The following is a 21,147-nucleotide window of genomic DNA, read 5'->3' on the forward strand; positions in this document are numbered from 1 at the left end:
ATGTAATTCCTGGGTGAGCTTTTGGCTGTTTTGGTTTGCTTTGTTCTTTAACCCATGATCATTGTTTCATATCAACATCATAATCTCACATTACACTTCCAGGTGTTTGTTGAATGCCAACATTTTATGAACAGACACTGTAAAACCAATTTCTTCGTCCACATTTATAGAATGTGGTTTCTACTTCTCCTAACATCTCCTTTCTGTTTGGGATGAATTTTATGTTCCTTTATTATCTTTTCCTTTATTATTAGTTTTAGTAATTCCCTAAAATGTCCAGTGGCCACTGTTGGCTGAATATGTGTAGAAGGGAAAAGCATTGAAGACTGAAAAATGCTAAAAAAAAGAAAAAATGCTAAAAAAGAAAGAGTGATTGCTGTTTGGGTGCTATTATATGTGGTTTCACTATATGGTAATTACACATTACACCAGGGAAGTCTGACTTTGTATACTCATGTGTGTCAGGGGCCATGCACAGGGAATAGCAAACAGCTCCAGAACTCATGGAATATGGGCCACCGTTTAGCATGCCCACCGTGGGCCTGTCTCCGTGAGGCAGAACCCCAAGGCTGATGTGTACTGAAGACTTCAGACTGTTCTGTGGCATAAATCTGCTTGTTACCCTTGTGGATTTGAGTTGTAGGAGTACTTAAAGGGGGGCTTCCAACCCCTCATTGGGCTGTATTATGACACTCACAGTAGCAATGCCAGATCTCTTTCAGGCATTGCTGCTGGAACAGATAAATGATTCAACCACCATCTTTGAAAAGAACCTGCTGGTGTAGATTGCTGGCAGTGACCACTACCCTTAGAAAAAAATGGAAAAATCGATTCTTTAGCAAGGTTAGGTAAAGATGTATTTTTTGCCAGTGGCTCAAACATAGAAAATATTAGGAAAAAGATTTTAGGAAAGTTAGGTAAAGATGTTTTTTATTATTGGCTCTGATGCAGAAAATCTTAGGGAATGACTTGAAGGTAAGAAAAAGAACACTCATCCCTCAATAGAAGAATGGATAAAGAAACTCTGGTCCCTTTACACTATGGAATACTACTCAGCTATTTTTAAAAAACCAAGGAATTCCTAAAATTTGTGGACAAATGGGTTGAACTAGAAATGAGCATAATGAGTGAATTAACCCAGAAGCAGAAGGACTCAAATGGTATATACTCACTTATATCTGGACACTAGCCCAAGGGGCACATCTCATGAAAGTCTTCACTTATCCTGAAAGTGGGATAGAGGGGAAGACATCCTATTGGGACTCTTGGTGAAAGAAGTATGGGAGAATGGGGAAATCGATGGATCCAGAGGGTCCTAGAAACCTACAAGAAGAACATTATGACAGGCGGATTCAGGCCCAGGACTTCTGCTCAAACTATGGCACCAGCCAAGGACAATACATGCAGTAAACCTCGGACCCTGAACCAGATCTAACCAATGGACAGGATAGTCTCCACAGTTAAGTGGCAAGTGGAGAGAGGGGACTGACTTCCATATGAACTCAGGTGCACCATATTTGACCAAGTCCCATTCATGGGAAGACCTGCTGGCCGTCAGAGGAAGGATAGCAGGCTACCAAGAAGAGTCTTGATACCCTATGAACATATACAGGGGGAGGAGGATGCCCCCAGTCACAATCATAGGGGAGGAGAGTAGGGGGTAAGCGGGAGAGAGGGAGGAATGGAAGTTTACAAGGGATGGGATAACAACTGAGATGTAATATGAATGAATTAATAAAAAATGATATTATAAAAAGAAAAAAAAAGAAAAAGTACACTCTTAATAGTAAAAGTAGGGACTTTTTGAGGTTGGTGAGCAAAGACGTTATCCCAGTTTGCACCAGCTGATTTGAGTCACTGAAGCTGGACTACAAGGTTAATTTTTATAGTTATTTTTGCCATCAGCTTCCTGATATAATTTAACAAAAATATTAATGAGTAGATGAGCAACTTTAGGATTTGAAGTAGAAATGGCTGATTTTTTAATAGAGAAATTTAGAATTGTGATTCTGTTAAGAATTTTATAAAATTAGTTTTTAAGATAATTGATTCTTTGTCAGTGCAAAGTGCAGCCTGCCAGTAAAGAAAGGCTGGCTGAGAAAATACCTTGCTTGCTTATATTGTTAATATATAACACAGTGCTTAATTATAAATGTATATGTGTTCTTGGAAATAACTTATTTTATATGTTTGTTCTTTACCAATAATGCATAAAGCATGTGATCATGTGAAGGTATTGGGGAATATGTTATCCTTACGTATACTCATTGTAATAAAACACTTAAAGAAAATAGAATGTAACCACATTGTGATTTTTGTGCTGCTTGAAAGATCTTGCCGGGCTACATAAGCTGTGGGAGAAATAAGGAACTTGTTGGAACTTGTTCTTCAGTTTGTTCCATCCACCAAGATGTGTGTATGTATGTATACATATGTGTGGAAGGTTGTTGGAATCCACTTGCATCCACCTAATATGTGAACGTGTGTGTTTGTGAGTGTATGCATTTATGTACATGTGTAGTGCATACTTTGAATGTATGTATGTATGTATGTATGTATGCATGCATGTATGCATGTATATGAGTAAAGTTAAAGAAGCTTGTAGAAGAAAGTTGTTAAAACCTACCTGCTGGAGTCTGTCTTACTTCATCATCAAGTGTGTGTGTGTGTTTGTGTGTGTGTGTGTGTGTGTGTGTGTGTGTCTTTTTTCTTCTTTCATTTCTTTTTTATTTGCTTTGCTACTATCAGTAGAAAGCCCCCGCTAGGAGTCATCAGTCCTATTCCTCACTTACATGGCAGCTGTAAGCCCCCACCAGGAAGCTATCAGTACTGGCAATTTAATTCTGGCCCCTCTATTTGCCACTATCATTGCCAGTAACATCAGTTCTGGCTGGAAAGTTGCCCTCAGAGAAATTGTGCAGGGTCACTAGCCACCATCTGGATCTATGCCCTGACTCAGTTTTCTCTGTGATGTCAAAGCTGGTCTTCAATACCTTTGAGTATATAAATGCATTTCCATGTGTACACACACATCACACACACACACATACACACATAGCTGCCCATACTACATTTTTTTCTTAAGATGAACCACTTTCAGAAGGCACATTTATTTGAAGAAACATGTAAAAGATATTAAACAAATTATCTCAATCCACTGAGATACATCATGTACCTAGGTCCCCCAAATATGCTTTCTGACTTAGAAAGTAGAGAATTCACAGTCCCAATTGCACAAATAATATACCTCGTCTCCTAGGCTTCAGAAAGTAACCAGAGGTACAAGTGTTGGGAGATGCAGAGACTCTCTCTCTGGACTTGCCTTAACTTTGAACAAGTCTTACATGCAGCTCCACTTTCAGCAGCATCTGCACCCTTCCTTCTGGAAGCTTTTGAGGTCACCTTGCCAACAGCAGCCTGTTTGTGATACATTCTGTCTCTAAACCTAAAATTTAACTTCTTTCTGGAGGAGTCAGTTCCCACTCACCTACTTGCTTTCTACCTTCCAGAATTCTACTACTGTTGCCTCATCCACTTAACCTTCAGTCCTTATGGATATTTTTATGAATTTCTTGCCAAGTTACTACAATCAGGAGGAAGTAGATTGCAGTTATTTCAATTAAGTCCTCCCACATCCATGTGTAAGGTTAACTCACATAGATACTGTGCATTTATTTCCTCAGGAATATACCTCTTTGCTCATCGATTAAAGAGTGTAAGAGCTGTCAAATCAAGACACCATGTGAGGAGAACAAGACTGACAACTACATGTAAAACAATATACAAGAAAATGGAGATGGTGTTCAATTGTGTCATCTCAAATTCATTGCTTTATCAGGTCTGACTGGAGGACTTCTATGTCAAATTGTTTACGAAACTTCAAGTCATAATTACATGAAGTAAAGAAAATCTGGATTATAATAATGTATGTGAGAAAATGAGAGGAGCAAGGACTTTTAAAAATATCTTTTAATTGTGTGTTTGTGTGTGTGCGTGTGTGTGTGTGAGAGTGTGAGAGAGAGAAAGAGAGAGAGAGAGAGAGAGAGAGAGAGAGAGAGAGAGGGAGAGAGAGAGAGAGCGCAAACCACTTGTATGGAAAGTCCCAGACAAGTCAGAAGTCCAGACCTCCTGTAGCTGGAATTACAGCAGAGAGCCACTTGATCTGGGAGAAGAACTTGGGTTCTTTTGTAAAAGCAGTACATGCTGGTAACCACTGAATCATCTCTACAGCCCTGACATATTAAAAATATAGGTTAAAAAAGAACTATTTGAGAGCTTTTCTGATCATTCAAATGAATGGTTCCTGCGCTGCTATGATAATGCTTCCTAAACTCCTTCTAAATCCCAGAAGTCTGCTGTTTCCCAGAGACAAATGCTAGAATATGACTTCAAGGTCGTGGGTATTTGACTCCTAGGAGAGCTGCTGAGAGAAATCTTACTCTAAAGTGAACATCTTTGAATCTTGTATATACTTTCATGTTCATTTGAAAAATTTGCTGTATCCATCTTGTTGTATAACACACCATTATTTCGGGGAGAATTCATGATATTAGCTTCATTACAATGTTAAATGTTTGTCAACACCTTATCTCTAGATAGGTTCAAATCTTAAGCCATTAAGAATAAAGTCTTAAACATATGAAATTTATGGAAATGGAATCAATTCATAGGAACCATCTTTTAATGAAAGATAAGAATATTGTTTTTAAATTTACAAAAATATTGGTCAGAAGTTCAAGTAAATTGCAGTTACCATGTCATATAGCTTACCATATTTATTTTTTACAGATATAAATTCATACAAGATAAAGTACTCCCGTTTGGTGCATAAAAATGTTCAAAACTCATACTGTAAGTGCTGTTACTGAATTTTCTAGTCACGTGGTCATTATATTAAATATTTTCATTTGTGTGCCACCCACAGAAACCTTGAGGTGGACACAAAGGCTTAGGAACACAGAAAAAACCAAGTATTTCATCAATATAAATACATAATGCACCCTTAAGAAAGAGTGCACTGAAGCTGGCACTTGGGAGGCAAAGGCAGATGTATTTCTGTGAGGTAGAGATCAACCTTGTCAACATAATGAGTTTGAGGAAAGCCAGAGATACATAGTGAGACTATTTCAGAAAGGAAGAAAGAAAGAAAGAAAGAAAGAAAGAAAGAAAGAAAGAAAGAAAAGAAAGATGAAAGAAAGGACAAAGAGAAATATATTTAAAAGTTTATAAAAGAATTAATGCATTTAAACTATCTCTTAGAAAACTTAAGTTATAATTTAGCAATTCTTTTTTTTTTCAGTATAATCTTATGTTTATTTCCTTCTTATTACAGTGCCAGAGATTGAACCCATGACTAGGAAGAGCCCTACTGTTAAAGCAATACATCTTCAGTCCCACTTCAATGGTTCTATTGGGTAAATACCTTTCAGCATCTCTCACCCAATTAGTGAAGACTAACCCTGCCCTGTTGATCAGGTGACTGAGCAGGGAGCCTTTTCCTCCTTCCATGGTGGTGATAACTTTGCAAATGTTTGGGGAGGGGAATTTCCGGAGCCCCCAGCCAGAGGAGCTTCAGGGAATAGGGGGAATCTACCCTTGGATCCCTCCATCCACACCACCCCAAACTGTGGAGGTCACCCGCCCAGGCCGAGTGAAAATTTAGCAATTCTTTTAAATTAATTTGATTTAAAGAAGTTTGGACATAAATAAATATATTACAGATATTTGTTAAGTCAAAAATTTCCAAACTGATTCCTAGGGATACTCTTAAACAATAAATATTTCCAGTTCCCACTCTAATTATATTTCTTTTTAAAGAATCCTCCCTCGAATTCTATTAGAATCTGATTGAAGCACCTGCCTTCATCTGAAGTTGGCGAAATTTAGGCCATGTCAATAATCTCTATCTCTTAGGACTTGTTTAGCTAGAGGAATGGTAGAAAGCAGGTAGAAGATTAGTAAAACAATTGTGTTGACACATCAGACAATATTTTTAATGTTAAGATAATCATAGCTAATAAATAGCTGTTTAACTTTAGTGAAAATTTAAGGTTACAAACTTTCATTATGAGAGGTTTTTTTTTTCAAAGTAGGCAAAAATCTTGTATGGTGGAAACCACAGTATCCTGAGGGGGTTTTAGGAAACTTACAGATGATGTTCTGTCCACTTCACAGCGGCTACTCAGAATGAAACAGGCCTCTGCATTGTCCATCCTACAAACACAGACAGGAAACAGTAACCATACTGAAATGCTCCTGAAGTGACAGTGTTGTCGCCTGGTCCACATCCTATATGTGTGTCCTTAAACTTAAAGAACAGTTGCATATCTTGCCGAACATGACTATTTGTGAGAAAAACAGCTTGCATAGTCTCAGAGCTCCAGAATTTAATGCAGAAAAATGAATGGAATTTGCTTTTTTCCCTAATTTTAATTTATTTATGGATAGCATTAATATAAATATACTTATATATTTATATGTTATAGACTTTTATTAATATACTTTGCACAAATTAGGAACACTGTTGATCGTCATTTTATGACTCACTCATTTCAACTTCAGCGACTCAGTTAGAGAGAGGAAACAGATACACTTAATGTTTTCAATTCAAACCGCACTGTTTGTTGGTGTTTCCAGGAGACTGTTCAACCTTTTGTTCCAAACTCTTTTCTCTCATGTTAATGTTCTTTAATTATCAAAGTTAGTAACTAAAAAGAAATACACTTTAGGCTTTCATAAGCAGTAAATTTTAAACATAAAAATGTTTATTTTTCAAATGTGGAAAGATTTATCTTTCTGGCATACTCTGATAAAGTTAGATTCTTCAAAAAATTGTTTTCACTGCAAAAGAGAGATTAAAAAGCCCAGGAAAATAATCCAAACAAAACAATTCTGAAGAAAATGTTGAGGATTGGTTGCTAAATAACACATGCATTGGACAATATTTTCTAAACATCATATTCAGTAAAGCAGTTAAGTCATGCAACTGACCTGAGGGGTTTGTTTGGAAGGTCCTACTCCTTGTTCCTTGCATGAGACATTTTACACTGAAGAATGTATTAGTTAATGTTAAATCCTACATCTTTTAAATGAAGCCAGGATTAGAAATGTACATAAGCATGATAGTCCATCACCCTAACATCTTTCTCAGCACAGTTTTTTGAAGAGTGAGAGCTGGCCAATAGTGTCTGAATCATCTCTTTTCTTTAATTTGCCCATAGATGGTTTTCTGTAAGTGTGACCCTTTCTTGTGGAGAATCATTTTGTTGTTAGTCATGATACTTAAATATAAATAGCATCTATCTGAGATAGTTACAGCTAAAACAAAGCCCAGATTCAATTCCTAGAGGAAAAAAGTTTCACCTAGAATAAAAAGCACACATGGGCATATAAGCACACCATAGACGAGCTTTGTGAGGAACTTTACTCAGTATTTTAAGGAGAATGATTTCTACAGACAAAAGAATACAGAGATTTAGAAGAAAGAAATTTGGAAATATATTCTGGGGTACACAAATAATTATATAGACATAAAATAAGAAATAGGTAATCTGCAATTCACATGAGAATTTGGGAACATCTCACTGATTACCAAACTGTCACATAGAGTGTTTAATAGAGATATACTCTAGATAATATATATATATATATACTCTAAGATATTTAACTTTCTAAAATTTACCATTCCTTTTACTGTGGTAGTTTCTGCTCAGTTTGTCTCAAAAATAACAACATTAACTAAAACAAGCCTCATCTAAATGTATTTTACCCTTAATATATCAAAAGTAATGTCAGAATTCATGACTACTAGGTAACTAAGCATCACTTGGGTCATTAGGTGAGGCATGCACAGAAAAGTCTTAGGCTATATAATGTGCTGAGTAAACCTTCACATTTACAGCAGTACATAAGAGTGTCTAAAAAGTAGCATGAAGTCATGCTTAGAACATTGAAAGTGGCAGAAGTCATCCATCACACCCCACCAGCTAAAGATTTCTCCCGGATTTAAAATTAAGGCAGTTGTTCGGTGTTAGTCCTGATTCCCAGGTGACCTCAGTCCTCCCAGCCCAATCTCTCACTCTACTTCTGTGCTGGAAGATCAATTTTCCATAACAAATGGTTAGACCAAGTCACCTTTTAAGCTCTGCTGAGAGGCATATGGACAATAGAGGGCAACTCTGCAGGGCCCCTCAGCACCCTTGATTCCTCCATCTCTGAGGAATTTTCAGGCTTTGACTCCAGCAAGACAAAAGGTGTGGCTAAAACCTGATGCTAAAGCCTTAAAATTCCAAGCCTGACTCCTTGCATTGATATTCCATAGAATATCTAGTCCAAAGTTTTTATTTGCAAAATAAAACTAGAATTGTGAAACTTGGAGGCATCTCTAGCAAGGAGTCTGAACTCCTCTTGGTTATCTCCGACAGCAGTGGTAATTCTGCCATGTCAACTTCTCATTGCACTGCCCGAAACAAAAGTAGGAAACAGGAGCCTCTAGCCTCAGCATTAACATTCTACAGTTAGTAAAACAGATCTAAATTTTATATTTAAATAGCTGTGAAACACAGCTTGAAAAAAAACTAAGAGAGAAAAGTTGTCAAAGGACTGGAGACTAAAGATGAGAGATAGTACCCCAGATTTCCTGAGTGAGATAACCCAGACCCAGAAAGACACACTTGGTATTCACTCACTTATAAGTTTATATTAGCCATATAGTACAGGATAACTACGCTACGGGAAGACCCAAAGAATCAAAGGAAAGCCCAGGGGAAGATGCTAGAGTCTCACTCAGAACAGGAAATACAACAGATATCCAAAGGAAATGGAGGAAGGGCACTGGGTGGAAGATGGGGCGGGGAAGATAACCAGAGTGGGGAGCAAGTGGGCAGAGAGAGGAGGAAAGAAAGTAAAGAGAAGAACTAGGTCAAAGGACAGAAATCCAGTGGAGGCGGTATCTCTGAGACAGGAGAGGCTCCTGGGAGTTTATGGGGGTGACCCTAGCTAGACTCTAAGCAAAGAGAGTTAAGGAGCATGAAGTCAGCAGCACTTCCTTTAGCCAGAGGGGACTCCCAGCAGAGGGAGGGGGACACTAACCCACACATAAAACCTAAAACCCAAAATGTGTCTTGTCTACAAGAAGGGACAATGGTGGAACAGAGACTGAGAGACAAACCAGTGACGGGCCCAGCTTGAGATCCACTCCAAAGGAGACGGCTGACCACTGTCCCTATTAATGATACTCTACTATGCTTGCAGACAGGAGTCTCGCATAACTGTCTTCTGAGAGGCTTTGTCTGGCAGCTGATGGAGACAGATGCAGAGATCCAAGGCCAAGTAGGAGCCAGCACTCAGGGAGTGTTGTGGAAGAGTGGGAGGAAAGATAGAGGGAGCAGGAGGGGTCAAGGACACCACAAGAAGACCTACAGAGTAATCTAACCTGTGCCCACAGGGGCTCACAGACACTGAACCATCAACCAAAGAGTTTGCAAAGATCTCACAGAGCCTAACCCCTCTATACATATGTAATAGATGTGTAGTGAGGTCATCATGTGGGTCCCCTAACAATAGGAGTAAAGGCTATCTCTGAATCTGCTACCTACTTCTAGGTCAATTTCCCTAGTTGGGCTGCCTTGTCACTCCCAGGTGGGAGAGGATGTGCTTAGTCCAGCAGTGACTTGATATACCAAGGTAAATAGGTACCAATTAGGGGCCTCCCCTTCTCAGGGAGGAAGGAAAGAGGGAATGGAAGGAGGGGGTTGTGGAGATAGAACTGGGAGGAAAGGATGGAGGGGGTGGGGATGTGTATGTAAAGTGATTGGTTAAATAAATAAATAAACGGAAGAGGGGAAAAAAGATAGGAGATAGAAAGTGGGGTGAATTCCTACTTTGCTCTCAGGAGATCCTGATCTTTAAGGGCTGAGCCTTGAAGGTAGATCACTCTCTGGGACCACATTGGAATCTGTAGCACCCTCCGAACTTGCACATCCATCTCCGTAGGACACAAAATCACCACATAATAATCCTATGCAAGGTAAAATGGATAATGGCATAATGGCATAGACATGATCACAAAATATTTAAGATCTTTTTCTTTAACTATGGTCAACTTGGAATAAATTATTGGTGATAAATAAAATTTAATATTAAATTTCAGACAAGTTAAATGAGACTGTATTGTGATAGCCATACTAGGAGAAATGCAAACACCCGGTCAGCCTGAGCTATTTCTATAGCATCAGTACCACAGGGAGAAGACAATCATAGGGTATGCGCAACACACTCCTTTAGTGTAGTTACCACCTTCAGTGTAATAAAATACACACTGAGTGGGAGACAGAAAGGTTTGGGATTATAAAAGTGATACTTTTATAATGAAATTTATTATAGTCATTTAACTAATCTTATATAATGAACTAGTATCTTGGAGCAACTTCTGATTGTATAGTTTGGAGGTTGTATGTATATTGAATAAAACGATAAATGACTTAAAAATGAATTTACAGCAAAATATTTCAATGTGTATCATCATTTAGAGACCTGGCAAATGCATTCAAAATGATAAGATGACAAAACTAATCTATAAGAATGTAGCTTTTCTAGTAGCCATTGTGAGGTCCTGCTGCAGAGCAAGGCAGACATGCCCTGCCCTCTACTTAAGGGCTGGGCTTCCCCTCTCACAGAGGCTTACTATATAAACCAGACACTCTGGTGCCCTGTCCTCCCTCCTTCCCTCCCCCCCACATCAGCGCCCACTCTCCTTTCCCCTACCCCTCCTGTGCTGCTCCCAAAAAACCTGCAATTGTATGTTATAGCTTAGTCACCAGTTAATTCATTCCGATTGTGTAACCAATCGACCATTTCATATTTGGTTGCCCTATATCTACTGCAAAACAGTTAGTATTTCAAATCTTGATATTGTTACTAGAGAGAGCTAATCATCATGGGATCATTTTTCTATTAGATATTCTTTATACCATATGCAATATTTATAAGAAAATTAAAATACGTGAAAAAGTTGAAGAACGTAAGAGGAATAAATAGTGTTAAATCAAAGTACTATAGATCCTATATATCACATATGAATTCAATTTATATTCAGTACTGTCTCAGGTTTTACTCACACAAATTCGCTCAGGAAATACAAAACAAACAACTTTCTTATTTGAATCAAACTAATTACATTGAAAAAAAATTAACTAAATCTAAGTTGTCTCAGTATCTTTAAATGTTGAAACATGTAAAGGTTTTATGTTCACAGAAAAAGGAAAAAAGGGACTTTTTAAAATTCATGCTTTTATTTCTTCTCGTTGTTTTCTAATTTTGGGTCATTAAGTAGGAATTAAGTAGTGGTTAGTCACACTTCAGGAAATGAATTCACAAATAGGGAAGTTCAGGAGCTGGGGAGTTTTCTTATTAATTAAGAGTACTAGATTCTCTAGCACGGGACCCGACTGTGTTCCCCAGCACCCACACTGAGCAGCTCACAGCAGCCAACAACCCCACCTTCAGGAATCTGAGATGAGATTCTGGCTTCCCTAGGCAAGCATACATTCCGATGCACCGACACATGCACACAGACACATATATACCGCCCCAAGGACACACACACACACACACACACACACACACACACACACACACACACACACACTAAATCCTTACAAAAGGCAGCTTCCATATTATAGCATTTCTATCAGAAGATGTATGACTATAATTTTCAAGGTGGGTTTTCATTATTTTATTATATTTTATAATAAAACTCACTGCTTTGTGAAATCATCAATTAAGCTTTCCCAAATAGGGGGGAAAACAATCCTTTAAGTGTAATAGAGTCTTCAGCAATAACAAGTTACACCTGTCTTTTAGCATAGGTACAGAAAGAAACCTTAAGGCTGTTTATACCTCCAGCATTTTTTTTAATGTGCCTGGTTATATTTGTAGTCTTCCATTTACACTTTTTAAATTAAGGTATGTAAATAAAGGTTTGCCAGAATGCAGGCTGTTACATCAGCTGATGTGCTATTAAGTATGATTCTGCATTGTGCAAAATAGAATCCAAATGTACCTGTAGTCTTGGATGCGCGTAAAATTCATTTAAAAAATCCATCAGTAAGTCAATCTTCAATGAGCTGACACACAGGACAACATGCTTCTCAGTCTGTGCTCGGTGCCTACTATAGTTTCCACCTGACTTTTGTCTCTCCATCCACAAATAGGCCAATTGTTCAAACTGTAACGAATGTTTCACATGTGAACAAAAGCCAGCATGGATGAAAGTGAAAACCCCAGTACACCCCCCCTCCCCGACTGTTATCAGGTAAACATCATTTCTTATCCTTAGTTAAGTTTCAGATTATCAGTATCCCTTTAAACAATGGGGCTGACCACATGATTGCCACAGAGGTTACAGACGAAGCTCAGGGGATTCGGGTCTCCAAGGAAACACATAAGAATTGCTTTACTATTATACCACGCTGGACCACTAAGAGGCTAATGCATCTGCTTTGTGTGATATGATGAAATATGTCATTCACTAAGTGAACTATAACAGCACTGCCAGTTTTTCTCCAAATTCTTCTATGCCATCATGCTCATATCTCTTAATGGGAGATATGGTGCCCTATGCGAATTTTGCAGCAATGACATCTACAGTGAACTGTGTGGTGGTGTGGAGGAATGTCAGGGAGGTATGCGAAACAGTGTGAATCGATTAAGGTTGTCTAACAAGCATGCAAGTTTCATTTGTATTGATCATATTGTGCTCTTGATCTGCTCAGTCACGGGCACCCAGGGTCCATTATAAAGGAGAACTGAAGACTGGTCATCATGCATATCGCTGACCTTGGAAATCTCTCCATTATGACCCAAAATGCTTCATAATGTATGCACACAACATCCACCATTTGCTTCAGTTGATGAACATCAGAAATTAAGTTTAATCCACTACAATTTTTCCCTTTGTTTTTTCATTTCTTAAATTTAATCCCTTAATCTAATTTCCATTCATTTGAACCTATATCATATTATACTATATAATTAGTAATATATAATTACCAATATCAGATAATCTATATTTACAAGAAAATGTATGTAATAATGAAACCAAACTGTGGGATATCATTTGTGACTAGCAAGAAAAGGGTGTCTAATAAAAATTTATAAGACCTTTCTGTAATAGTGTAAGCACTTTATTAAACTAATTATAAGATATCTTACAATAGTGGTGTTAAATAAACAACCAGGTGGTATTTTTATTAATAGAGAAGGTCAAATTTCAGACTGCTTTGCACATTTCTCCAAAGGTGAGCAAGGTTCTGTTTACCTGTATGGGGAGGACCACAAGGGCCACGCAGATCATAGCAACAACAAAAAGCTTGGAGGACCATGTTTCAGGAGTGACATCTCCGAAGCCCACAGTAGAAAATGTCACAATGCAGAAATACAGGGAGTCAAAGAGATTGAGTTTCTTTCCAATTCGTTCTAGATGCTGAATTCCACAAATGCTAAAAAAAGCAGATATAAATTACAGTTAATCACAAACTGGACACATTGTTTTTTATTGTTCTTTGAACACAACAGACATTTTATAATTAGTCCATTCACGTATAATTTCCCCCAAGCAATATAATTTTGAAGGTTTTAAACACCTATATTAGATATAGTTTTCTTATGTTTAATAGCCAAAAATGTTAACCACAATAGATTATTTCGAGAGATATTGAATGCATGTTAAGGCAAAACAAGGGATAATGAAACCCAGAAATTTCTAAGTCTAACATGTGTCAAGATTATAAAAGTCTTTACTGTTTAAAGGAGAATAAGGGTATATTAATGTTTGTGTGGGCTCTATGGGAAATTATGTGCTAACAATAATCAAAACATATAGTTTGAACAACGTTGTTGCCAAAAACCTTGTTGATATTCATTTCCTATTGTAACAATACTGAGCAGGAGTGGACCTTTAAGAAGTACTGAGGAACCACCATCATTAAATAGATTGTTGTCATTGTTGCAGGAGGATTTTTATTTCTGGGGGTATAGTTTATCCATTGTATGTAAAGTTTCTTTGTTCTTTGCAACACTGCGTTATACCCCCAGGATTTAATGATGGAGTAAGAAGAACCCAGGCAAATTTAGGCACCTATAGGTTGGACTTCCCAGGCTTTAGAACTGTGATACAACAAACTTCTCTTCTGTTCATTATGAATCACCCAGTCACAAACATTTGGCCACACTATCACAAAGCAAACTAGTACACAAGTGCCTTTCATACAGCAGCCTACAAACAAACATTTACAAACAGAACTGATATGTAAAAGTATTCAACATAGAAACTCTTATTGATACAAGATGTCCACAAATGGGAATTACTAAAATAGCATTAGATACAGTACCATTACTTGATTATAAAATAAAATGTAAAAAGTTATGATTGATGAATATATTGTGCATGTTGAAGAGCAATAACACATTTGCAACATAAAAACCAGTACGCAATCATAATGACTTGAACAAGGCTGAGCGAGATCCGTATACCAATATTAAAACATGGGGACTTTAGGTGATGAAAAATCATGAGCATGGTTTTCTCACACATGAAGTAACCAATCTTATAAAAATTCTGAAAATAAAGACACCAACCTATTTAGTGCTTGACATTCTGTAATGTGATGATAGAGCAAGAAGACACAAATTGGACCAGAATGTGTTTGGCATCCTATTATTTGAATATTAGAAACAGAATTTATGTAACTTATAAATTATTCATGCTTGTGTATTTTTATGGAAATGGACCAACACAGATATAAAAAATAAGAACTAGGATTTGGCTTAATAAATGGCTATATATGTTGAATAAACTTTGGGAATTGAAAATGGGTAGACACTGCAAAACTGTGACTGTGGAGAAAGAGCTATATAGCATTGAATGTGATGATAAGGGCTCAGAAGGACCGGATTGTAGCAGAAGATTGATTAGAGGATTCAGGAGGATGTTGGTGGAACCATATGTATTAAAGATGATCCTGATGAGTTGGGTTAAGAAATGAATGTTTTAAAGGAGTGTGTGGGAGTTATGGGATACTAGAAGGAGATGAGAGAGAGCACATTACAGCCAGGATGTAGATAGATAGATAGATAGATAGATAGATAGATAGATAGATAGATAGATAGGAAGGAAGGAAGATAGATGATTAGATAGACGATAGATGGATAGACAAAAGAAAAATGAACATTTTTTCCAGAAAGCAGAGGAAAAGCCACATTCCTGACTGTATGCCAAAATCAAAGAAGAGAGAAATGGTTTAAAGATAGAATGAATAGTGGAAAAGAAAGCAGCATGACCTACCTTGGAAGATCCTCAGCCTGGTAAAGTTGTAAAAAATAAAACTGTTTCTCATGACAAAACTCCAAGGCTGGGAAAATAGTTTGAGAAAGGAAGCCAGATGCTATTTGTTCATCCACACAATAGAAGACAGAGGCTAGAGATGTTTGAAACCAGCATGACTGCCCCAAGCCAAAAACAACATGGCCTGGGATTTTAGTTATTTCAAATAAGGAACCCAAGGCATCCACAGAATTTCTGGGCTTAGGTAGACTTACCCCTCTGATTCCTTCGATGGGGCCCAGTGCTCTTCAGTCCCTTCACTGGGTCCAAGCACAACACTGCCTAATAATGTGTACTTGATAAGACTCCTCTAGAGGGCACAGAAAATAAACCCTGGCAATGATTGCTTTGGGAAAAGCCAGCAGCTGTGAAGAGCACAGTCCTGGAAGAGTTAGTTCATCTAGATGTATTTTGTGCCCAGAGAGATTAGCTTTACAAATGGGGTTGACACAGATAGGCCCCAGTAGGATAATATCTAGTAAAGTCTTGAGGGTGAGGCTTCCTCAGACAACTCAACTGAACAGCAGCAGGCATGCAACACCTGGGAGAACCAGTGCTCCCACACTCTCAGCTGTGAGAGTTCCTATATGGACTGTGCCCAGAAAAATTATTCAGGTGAGTCTTCCACAGACCTTAAGAACAAACCATTGCCTAGTGGCTCTAGAACTTTTGATGTGTAGTTAAAGGAAACTATCCCTAACCCCAAGGATTTCATGTTGTTTCAATTGCCAGGTGTTGAGCTGTTGAGCTTATTTGTGGATATATTAAGTCTTTTAAAACTACTAGTGTAATATAATGCATTTGATTACTTTCTTATCTGTTTTTATTTTAGGAAAATATGAATTTTAATATACCCTTTAAAAAATTCAGGTTGAAAATTAAATGTCTAATGAAACAATATTAAGCAGCAAGACCATTAGGGAGCTTAGGTCATGAGCACAAACCTTGTGAACAGAAACAATGACTTTATAAAATACTAAAGCAAATCGGCTCATTTTCCTCCATAGTACTAACAAGCCTTAGAAGCAGAGAGAATATTCTCACTATACACGGAAACTATGGCTTCCTGGCCTTGAATACTCAAGCACTGAGAGCCTAGACATAAACGCACACCTCTTAGAAATTATCCATTCTCAAGTGTATGCATAATAGCACCAATAGAGTAGTACAATAAAACATTCTGTTCAGCAAGCAAAGACAGAGGGAGACGGGATGGAGAGAGAGGGGAAAGTGAGGGAGGGATGAGATGAAGCAAGAAGAGGAATCAAATAGTGATAGCAGCTACAAGTACAAACTGAAACCAGCGGAAAGAAAGAAGTCAAATGAGAAGAGCACACATGATTTTGTTTATGGGCCCTTCCCCAGAGTGGAAATGGAAAGCAGACCAGTGGCTGCCTTGTGTGATGACAGAAATGTTCCAAAAGTAGATTGTGATGATTGCTAGAAAACTCAGCAAATATGTTAAAATATGGTTGAATTTACACTTAGGATGAGTGAATGTGATGATGTGTAAATTATGCTTCTGAAAATATGTTAAAACTCAGTGTATAGTTTTTGGACAGCCACTAGAGCATCTGCGTGTGAGCAGACAGTTCAGCTCTGAGGACCACACGAACAAATTGGTCCAGACGGATTGATTCAGAATTTTGAGTCACAATGTACACAAACCAATAAAAGAAATCAGGCCAGTTTATTTACCTTCTTGACCAAATACATTACTGCAATATAATTAACCTTTCAGGTGTGGTCATGCACGACTAACAAGAAGAATTGGATGGTAACAATAGATGCTCCTTATTTATAATGATATATCTTTCAGAATGTGAAGTTTATAAAAAAACATAAAGTGTTATCTAATACTTATTCATTATACATGCACAATTGTGTGCATATGTGTGTGTGTGTGTGTGTGTGTGTGTGTGTGTGTGTGACTCATAGAACAGGTTTCAGGAGTCAGCTCTCTCCCTCTACCATGTTAATGACAAGGACCAAACTGACGCTGTCAGGTTTGGTAGCAAGCACTTTTACCCACTAAGCCATCTCAATGGCCCTAAACACAACATGTACACTTCATACAAAATATAATTTTGAAATTGAAATAATCTAGATATTTTAATGTTTCAAGTGTTATTGATAACGCTGTGTTTTGGTTTATTACATATTAAAACTGAAATCTGGTGACAGATAAAGTAATCATTTCCTAATGAAAACATTTGTTACCTAGATATAAACTACAAAATATCACCCACTGTACTTTTAGCCTTCAATTTGTCTGTTTTTAAATGTAGCTCACCAATGGCAACCATTATCATTTTATTCAAAGATAATTTGCACATAATTTTGCTATGAGGTTTCAAAAGGCTACTGAGCTTCCATTGATTACAAAGCTTTCTCGATTTGTAGTATCCTGGGCCTTAACAGACCTTGAGAATTCTTTCCTGGAATCCTGGATCACCAAATAGAGAAAATTGGTCACTCTACTGTACACCATGAGTTAAGCCCCAGAATTGACATCCTGAAAGTCAGGCCATCTTGTTGGTGTGTGACTAAAGTTGGAACAGTAATAAACTTTTTTTTTTATTAATTTACTCTTGTTACATCCCAATGGTTATCCCATCCCTTGTATCCTCCCATTCTTCCCTCCCTCCCATTTCCCCCTTATTCAAGGAACTGCGGCTGTCTACAGTGGACCGACACAGAACTGAGCTTGTCAGCATTCCATCATTTGTTAGGGAGCTAAATGCTCGTACCCATCCTTGCCAAGCTGGTGTCTATGGATGGAGTCTTGGAAAGACATGGTGCTTAGTTATATATCCACTTTTGAGTAAGGTAGGCTCCTGCAGATTGCTCTAAACCCATAGTCACACAGAAGAACATTCCTCAGCTCAGTTGGCTTTAAAACAAAGCAAAAATATATGAATATGGAAAAGAGATGTATAGAATAATAAGGATGTGAGCTGGCTGTGGTAGAAGTAATCAGAATACATAGTATATGAATGAAAATATTGAAAATATCAAATAACAAATTCAAAAAATAGATCCACAGATCACAAAAAAAAAACCCACAGAAACAGCGTAGAAATGGTAGATTATGTTTTTTGCTTTGATTACAGTTTGAGTGTTATAGGTGCAACATAGTCAAACTTATTAGATAGTTAGTTGTGTTTGCTATGTACATTTTATACATTAATCATGCCTTAATTAAGTGTAAGACAGTTTGCTGCACTAATCTATAAATCGTTCAATTTTTGCAAATGTCTAATTATAATTATATGAGATACTTAAGAACTATATATACCTATAGGCAAGGAAATAATGTCTTCACTCTCCCGACCAGCGAGCATTCGTAACTTCTTCATTCATTTACTTTAAAATTGTTTTCATAATGCTGGGCATGTGTTTCGGTTATGGTTTTACTGTTGTGAAGAAACACCATGACCATGGTGACTCTTATGAAGGAAAACATTTAATGTGGTCAGGCCTACAGCTTTAGAGGTTTATTCCGTTATTGTCATGGCAAGGAGCATGGCAGCATACAGGAAGACACGGTACTGTAGAAGGAGCTGAGAGATGTGCGGGCAGCAGGAGACTGTCTCACGCTGGGCTTAGGAGCATATATACCTGACAACCCACCTCCACAGTAACACATTTACTCCAGTAAGGCCATACCTCCTAGTAGTGCCATTCCCTATAGCCAAGTGTTCAAACATATTAGTCTGGGGAGGGCCATACCTATTCAAACCACCATAATAATATAATAGTACATGCTTGTAATTTCAACAATTGCATGGAGCCAAAAGGCCTAAGTCTTCAAGGTCCTCCTCAACTATAGTGAATTTGAGGCCAGGCAGGACCACCAAAGACTTAAAATGTGGTTAAAACAAGTAGAAGTATGTGCACAACTATATATAAGTATATATATAAAATTATTTAACATTTAACATATATAAAACATAAATATATAAAATTATTTAAAAATACTTTTATATGTATATATATACTTACAGAGTCATACATATATACCGCATGTTAAATGAGATTTTGGATATGTGATATGCATTTGAATTAACTTATCTGTATCATATAATAGTTTATATCCAAATTGTATAAATGTATGGTAAAAATGAATAAGTTCAAGTGCAAGTTGTATTTAGCATGACATTGACATATTTTACATGTCTTTGAATGATTGAATTAACTCCTTCTCACCAAATGCTTGACCTAAAGTCCAATATATGTTCCTGGTAGTGAATACTGCAATACTGAACACAGTCACCCAGGCAAGTATGTTCCAAAATAGACAGACATAATTCACGTTATATTTTACAGAAAAATGAATTACTACCAATATTACAAAAGGTGTCTCTTGGTGAACTATAATCTGTACTTCCCTGTTACTTTCCTTTGCTCCCAAATCTTACCAGTTCTGTTCTTAGTGGCAGGTGTGTGTGTGTGTGTGTGTGTGTGTGTGTGTGTGTGTGTGTGTGCACGCACACGTGTGCACGAGCAGGCACACATGAATGCATTGTGCATCCTTGGTTTGATGAAAAAATAGAATAAGACTAAAACATTTTGAAGAAAATTGCACAAGCTTATCACATTCTAAAGTAAGAGAATGCATAGTATATTTTAGAACATTTCAAAACTCATACTACTTAATAATTATATTGAAATTTTACTTGTTCTAATTTATTATTTTTAACAAAAGCAAATGTCATCATAAAATTTAGAAAAATATCAGATACTAAACTAATCAAACTGTTTGACAACTTCCTGTCTCATTTTATGTTCCCTGTTATAAAAAGCCAACATGGGTAACACAGTATGTGCATACATTGATGGGGAGGGAACATACAGACATACATTCAGGAGAATGCTTTGAGAAACAGCAGATATTTGTTTATTTCTGTGCTAAATCATCAAACTAAGTATATATTTAGATTATTCATATTTAAAGACAATTTATTCAGCTTTAGAAAAGGCATTAAGAAACTGTGCCTTCAGGTTACCTAAATAGATCAATTATTGGTGCTGATTATACAGTTCTTAAGGCCAACACAATTATAACACTGGAAGCAGCTTTTATTATGGTATACACAAACTTTAATACTAAACTTGTGCAATACTTATTTTCCCAAAACTCTTAATCATATGACATGCTTTATAAGGACTTGAACTATTAGATAGTTAAAGTATATTTTAATATAGATAATGATCACTTCATTCACAGATACAGTGCTGCCATTATTCGCTGAAAACCTGCCTTCCTTTCATCACATTTGATGAGTTTAGTTATTTTGTATCTTGATGCAAAAGTGGCTTTTGGGAGGAGATGCATAGATTTCCTGATAAAAAAGACTGTGCTAAAATACCACATATTCATAATAAAAATATTCTATTTCTCTTTAATTAAGAAGATAGAACTGTTCAATCAGTTAAGTACAGGTTAAAACCTTTAATTTCATCCATAGTTTAAGGCAGCTGAAGAATTTAACAAAGGAATTTTATTAATAATATCTGAAATTGAATATTTTTAATCATCTTAACATTACATTGTCTATAATTCAAATTTAATATTGTTTTTGACTGAACAGCATTTTCTCTTACAATCTATCTAATTTTAATAAAACCTTTACTGTTCTCTATCATTTGCTTACACACTTTAAACAGTTTAAAATTTAAAATATACAACATAATCATATTAATTATTCTTATTGTTTTGGTTATTTGATATACATAAAATCATATTTATTTATTTAGTAGAT

The 21,147-nt window shown here is 36.9% G+C and overlaps 1 protein-coding gene across 5 annotated transcripts in view; it reads right to left on the bottom strand.

The window, feature by feature from the left end:
- Window positions 1-21,147, bottom strand: part of KCNT2 (potassium sodium-activated channel subfamily T member 2) — a 332,217-nt gene that overhangs the window by 152,746 nt on the left and 158,324 nt on the right. For all 5 annotated transcript variants that reach the window (XR_014781450.1, XM_084794038.1, XM_084794037.1 and 2 more), the window contains exons 9-12: window positions 13,319-13,499; window positions 12,062-12,226; window positions 9,882-10,018; window positions 6,150-6,213 (exon numbers count right to left, since the gene is read on the bottom strand). Coding sequence is in view for 4 of the 5 variants with exons in the window: in XM_084794038.1 (XP_084650164.1) it covers window positions 6,150-6,213; window positions 9,882-10,018; window positions 12,062-12,226; window positions 13,319-13,499 (547 nt within the window). In the remaining variant the exon portion in view is untranslated. The remainder of the gene's footprint in view (window positions 1-6,149; window positions 6,214-9,881; window positions 10,019-12,061; window positions 12,227-13,318; window positions 13,500-21,147) is intronic.

The sequence above is a fragment of the Acomys minous genome, assembly GCF_964271855.1.
Source record: "Acomys minous genome assembly, chromosome: 1".
NCBI classification, from domain to species: Eukaryota; Metazoa; Chordata; class Mammalia; order Rodentia; family Muridae; genus Acomys; species Acomys minous.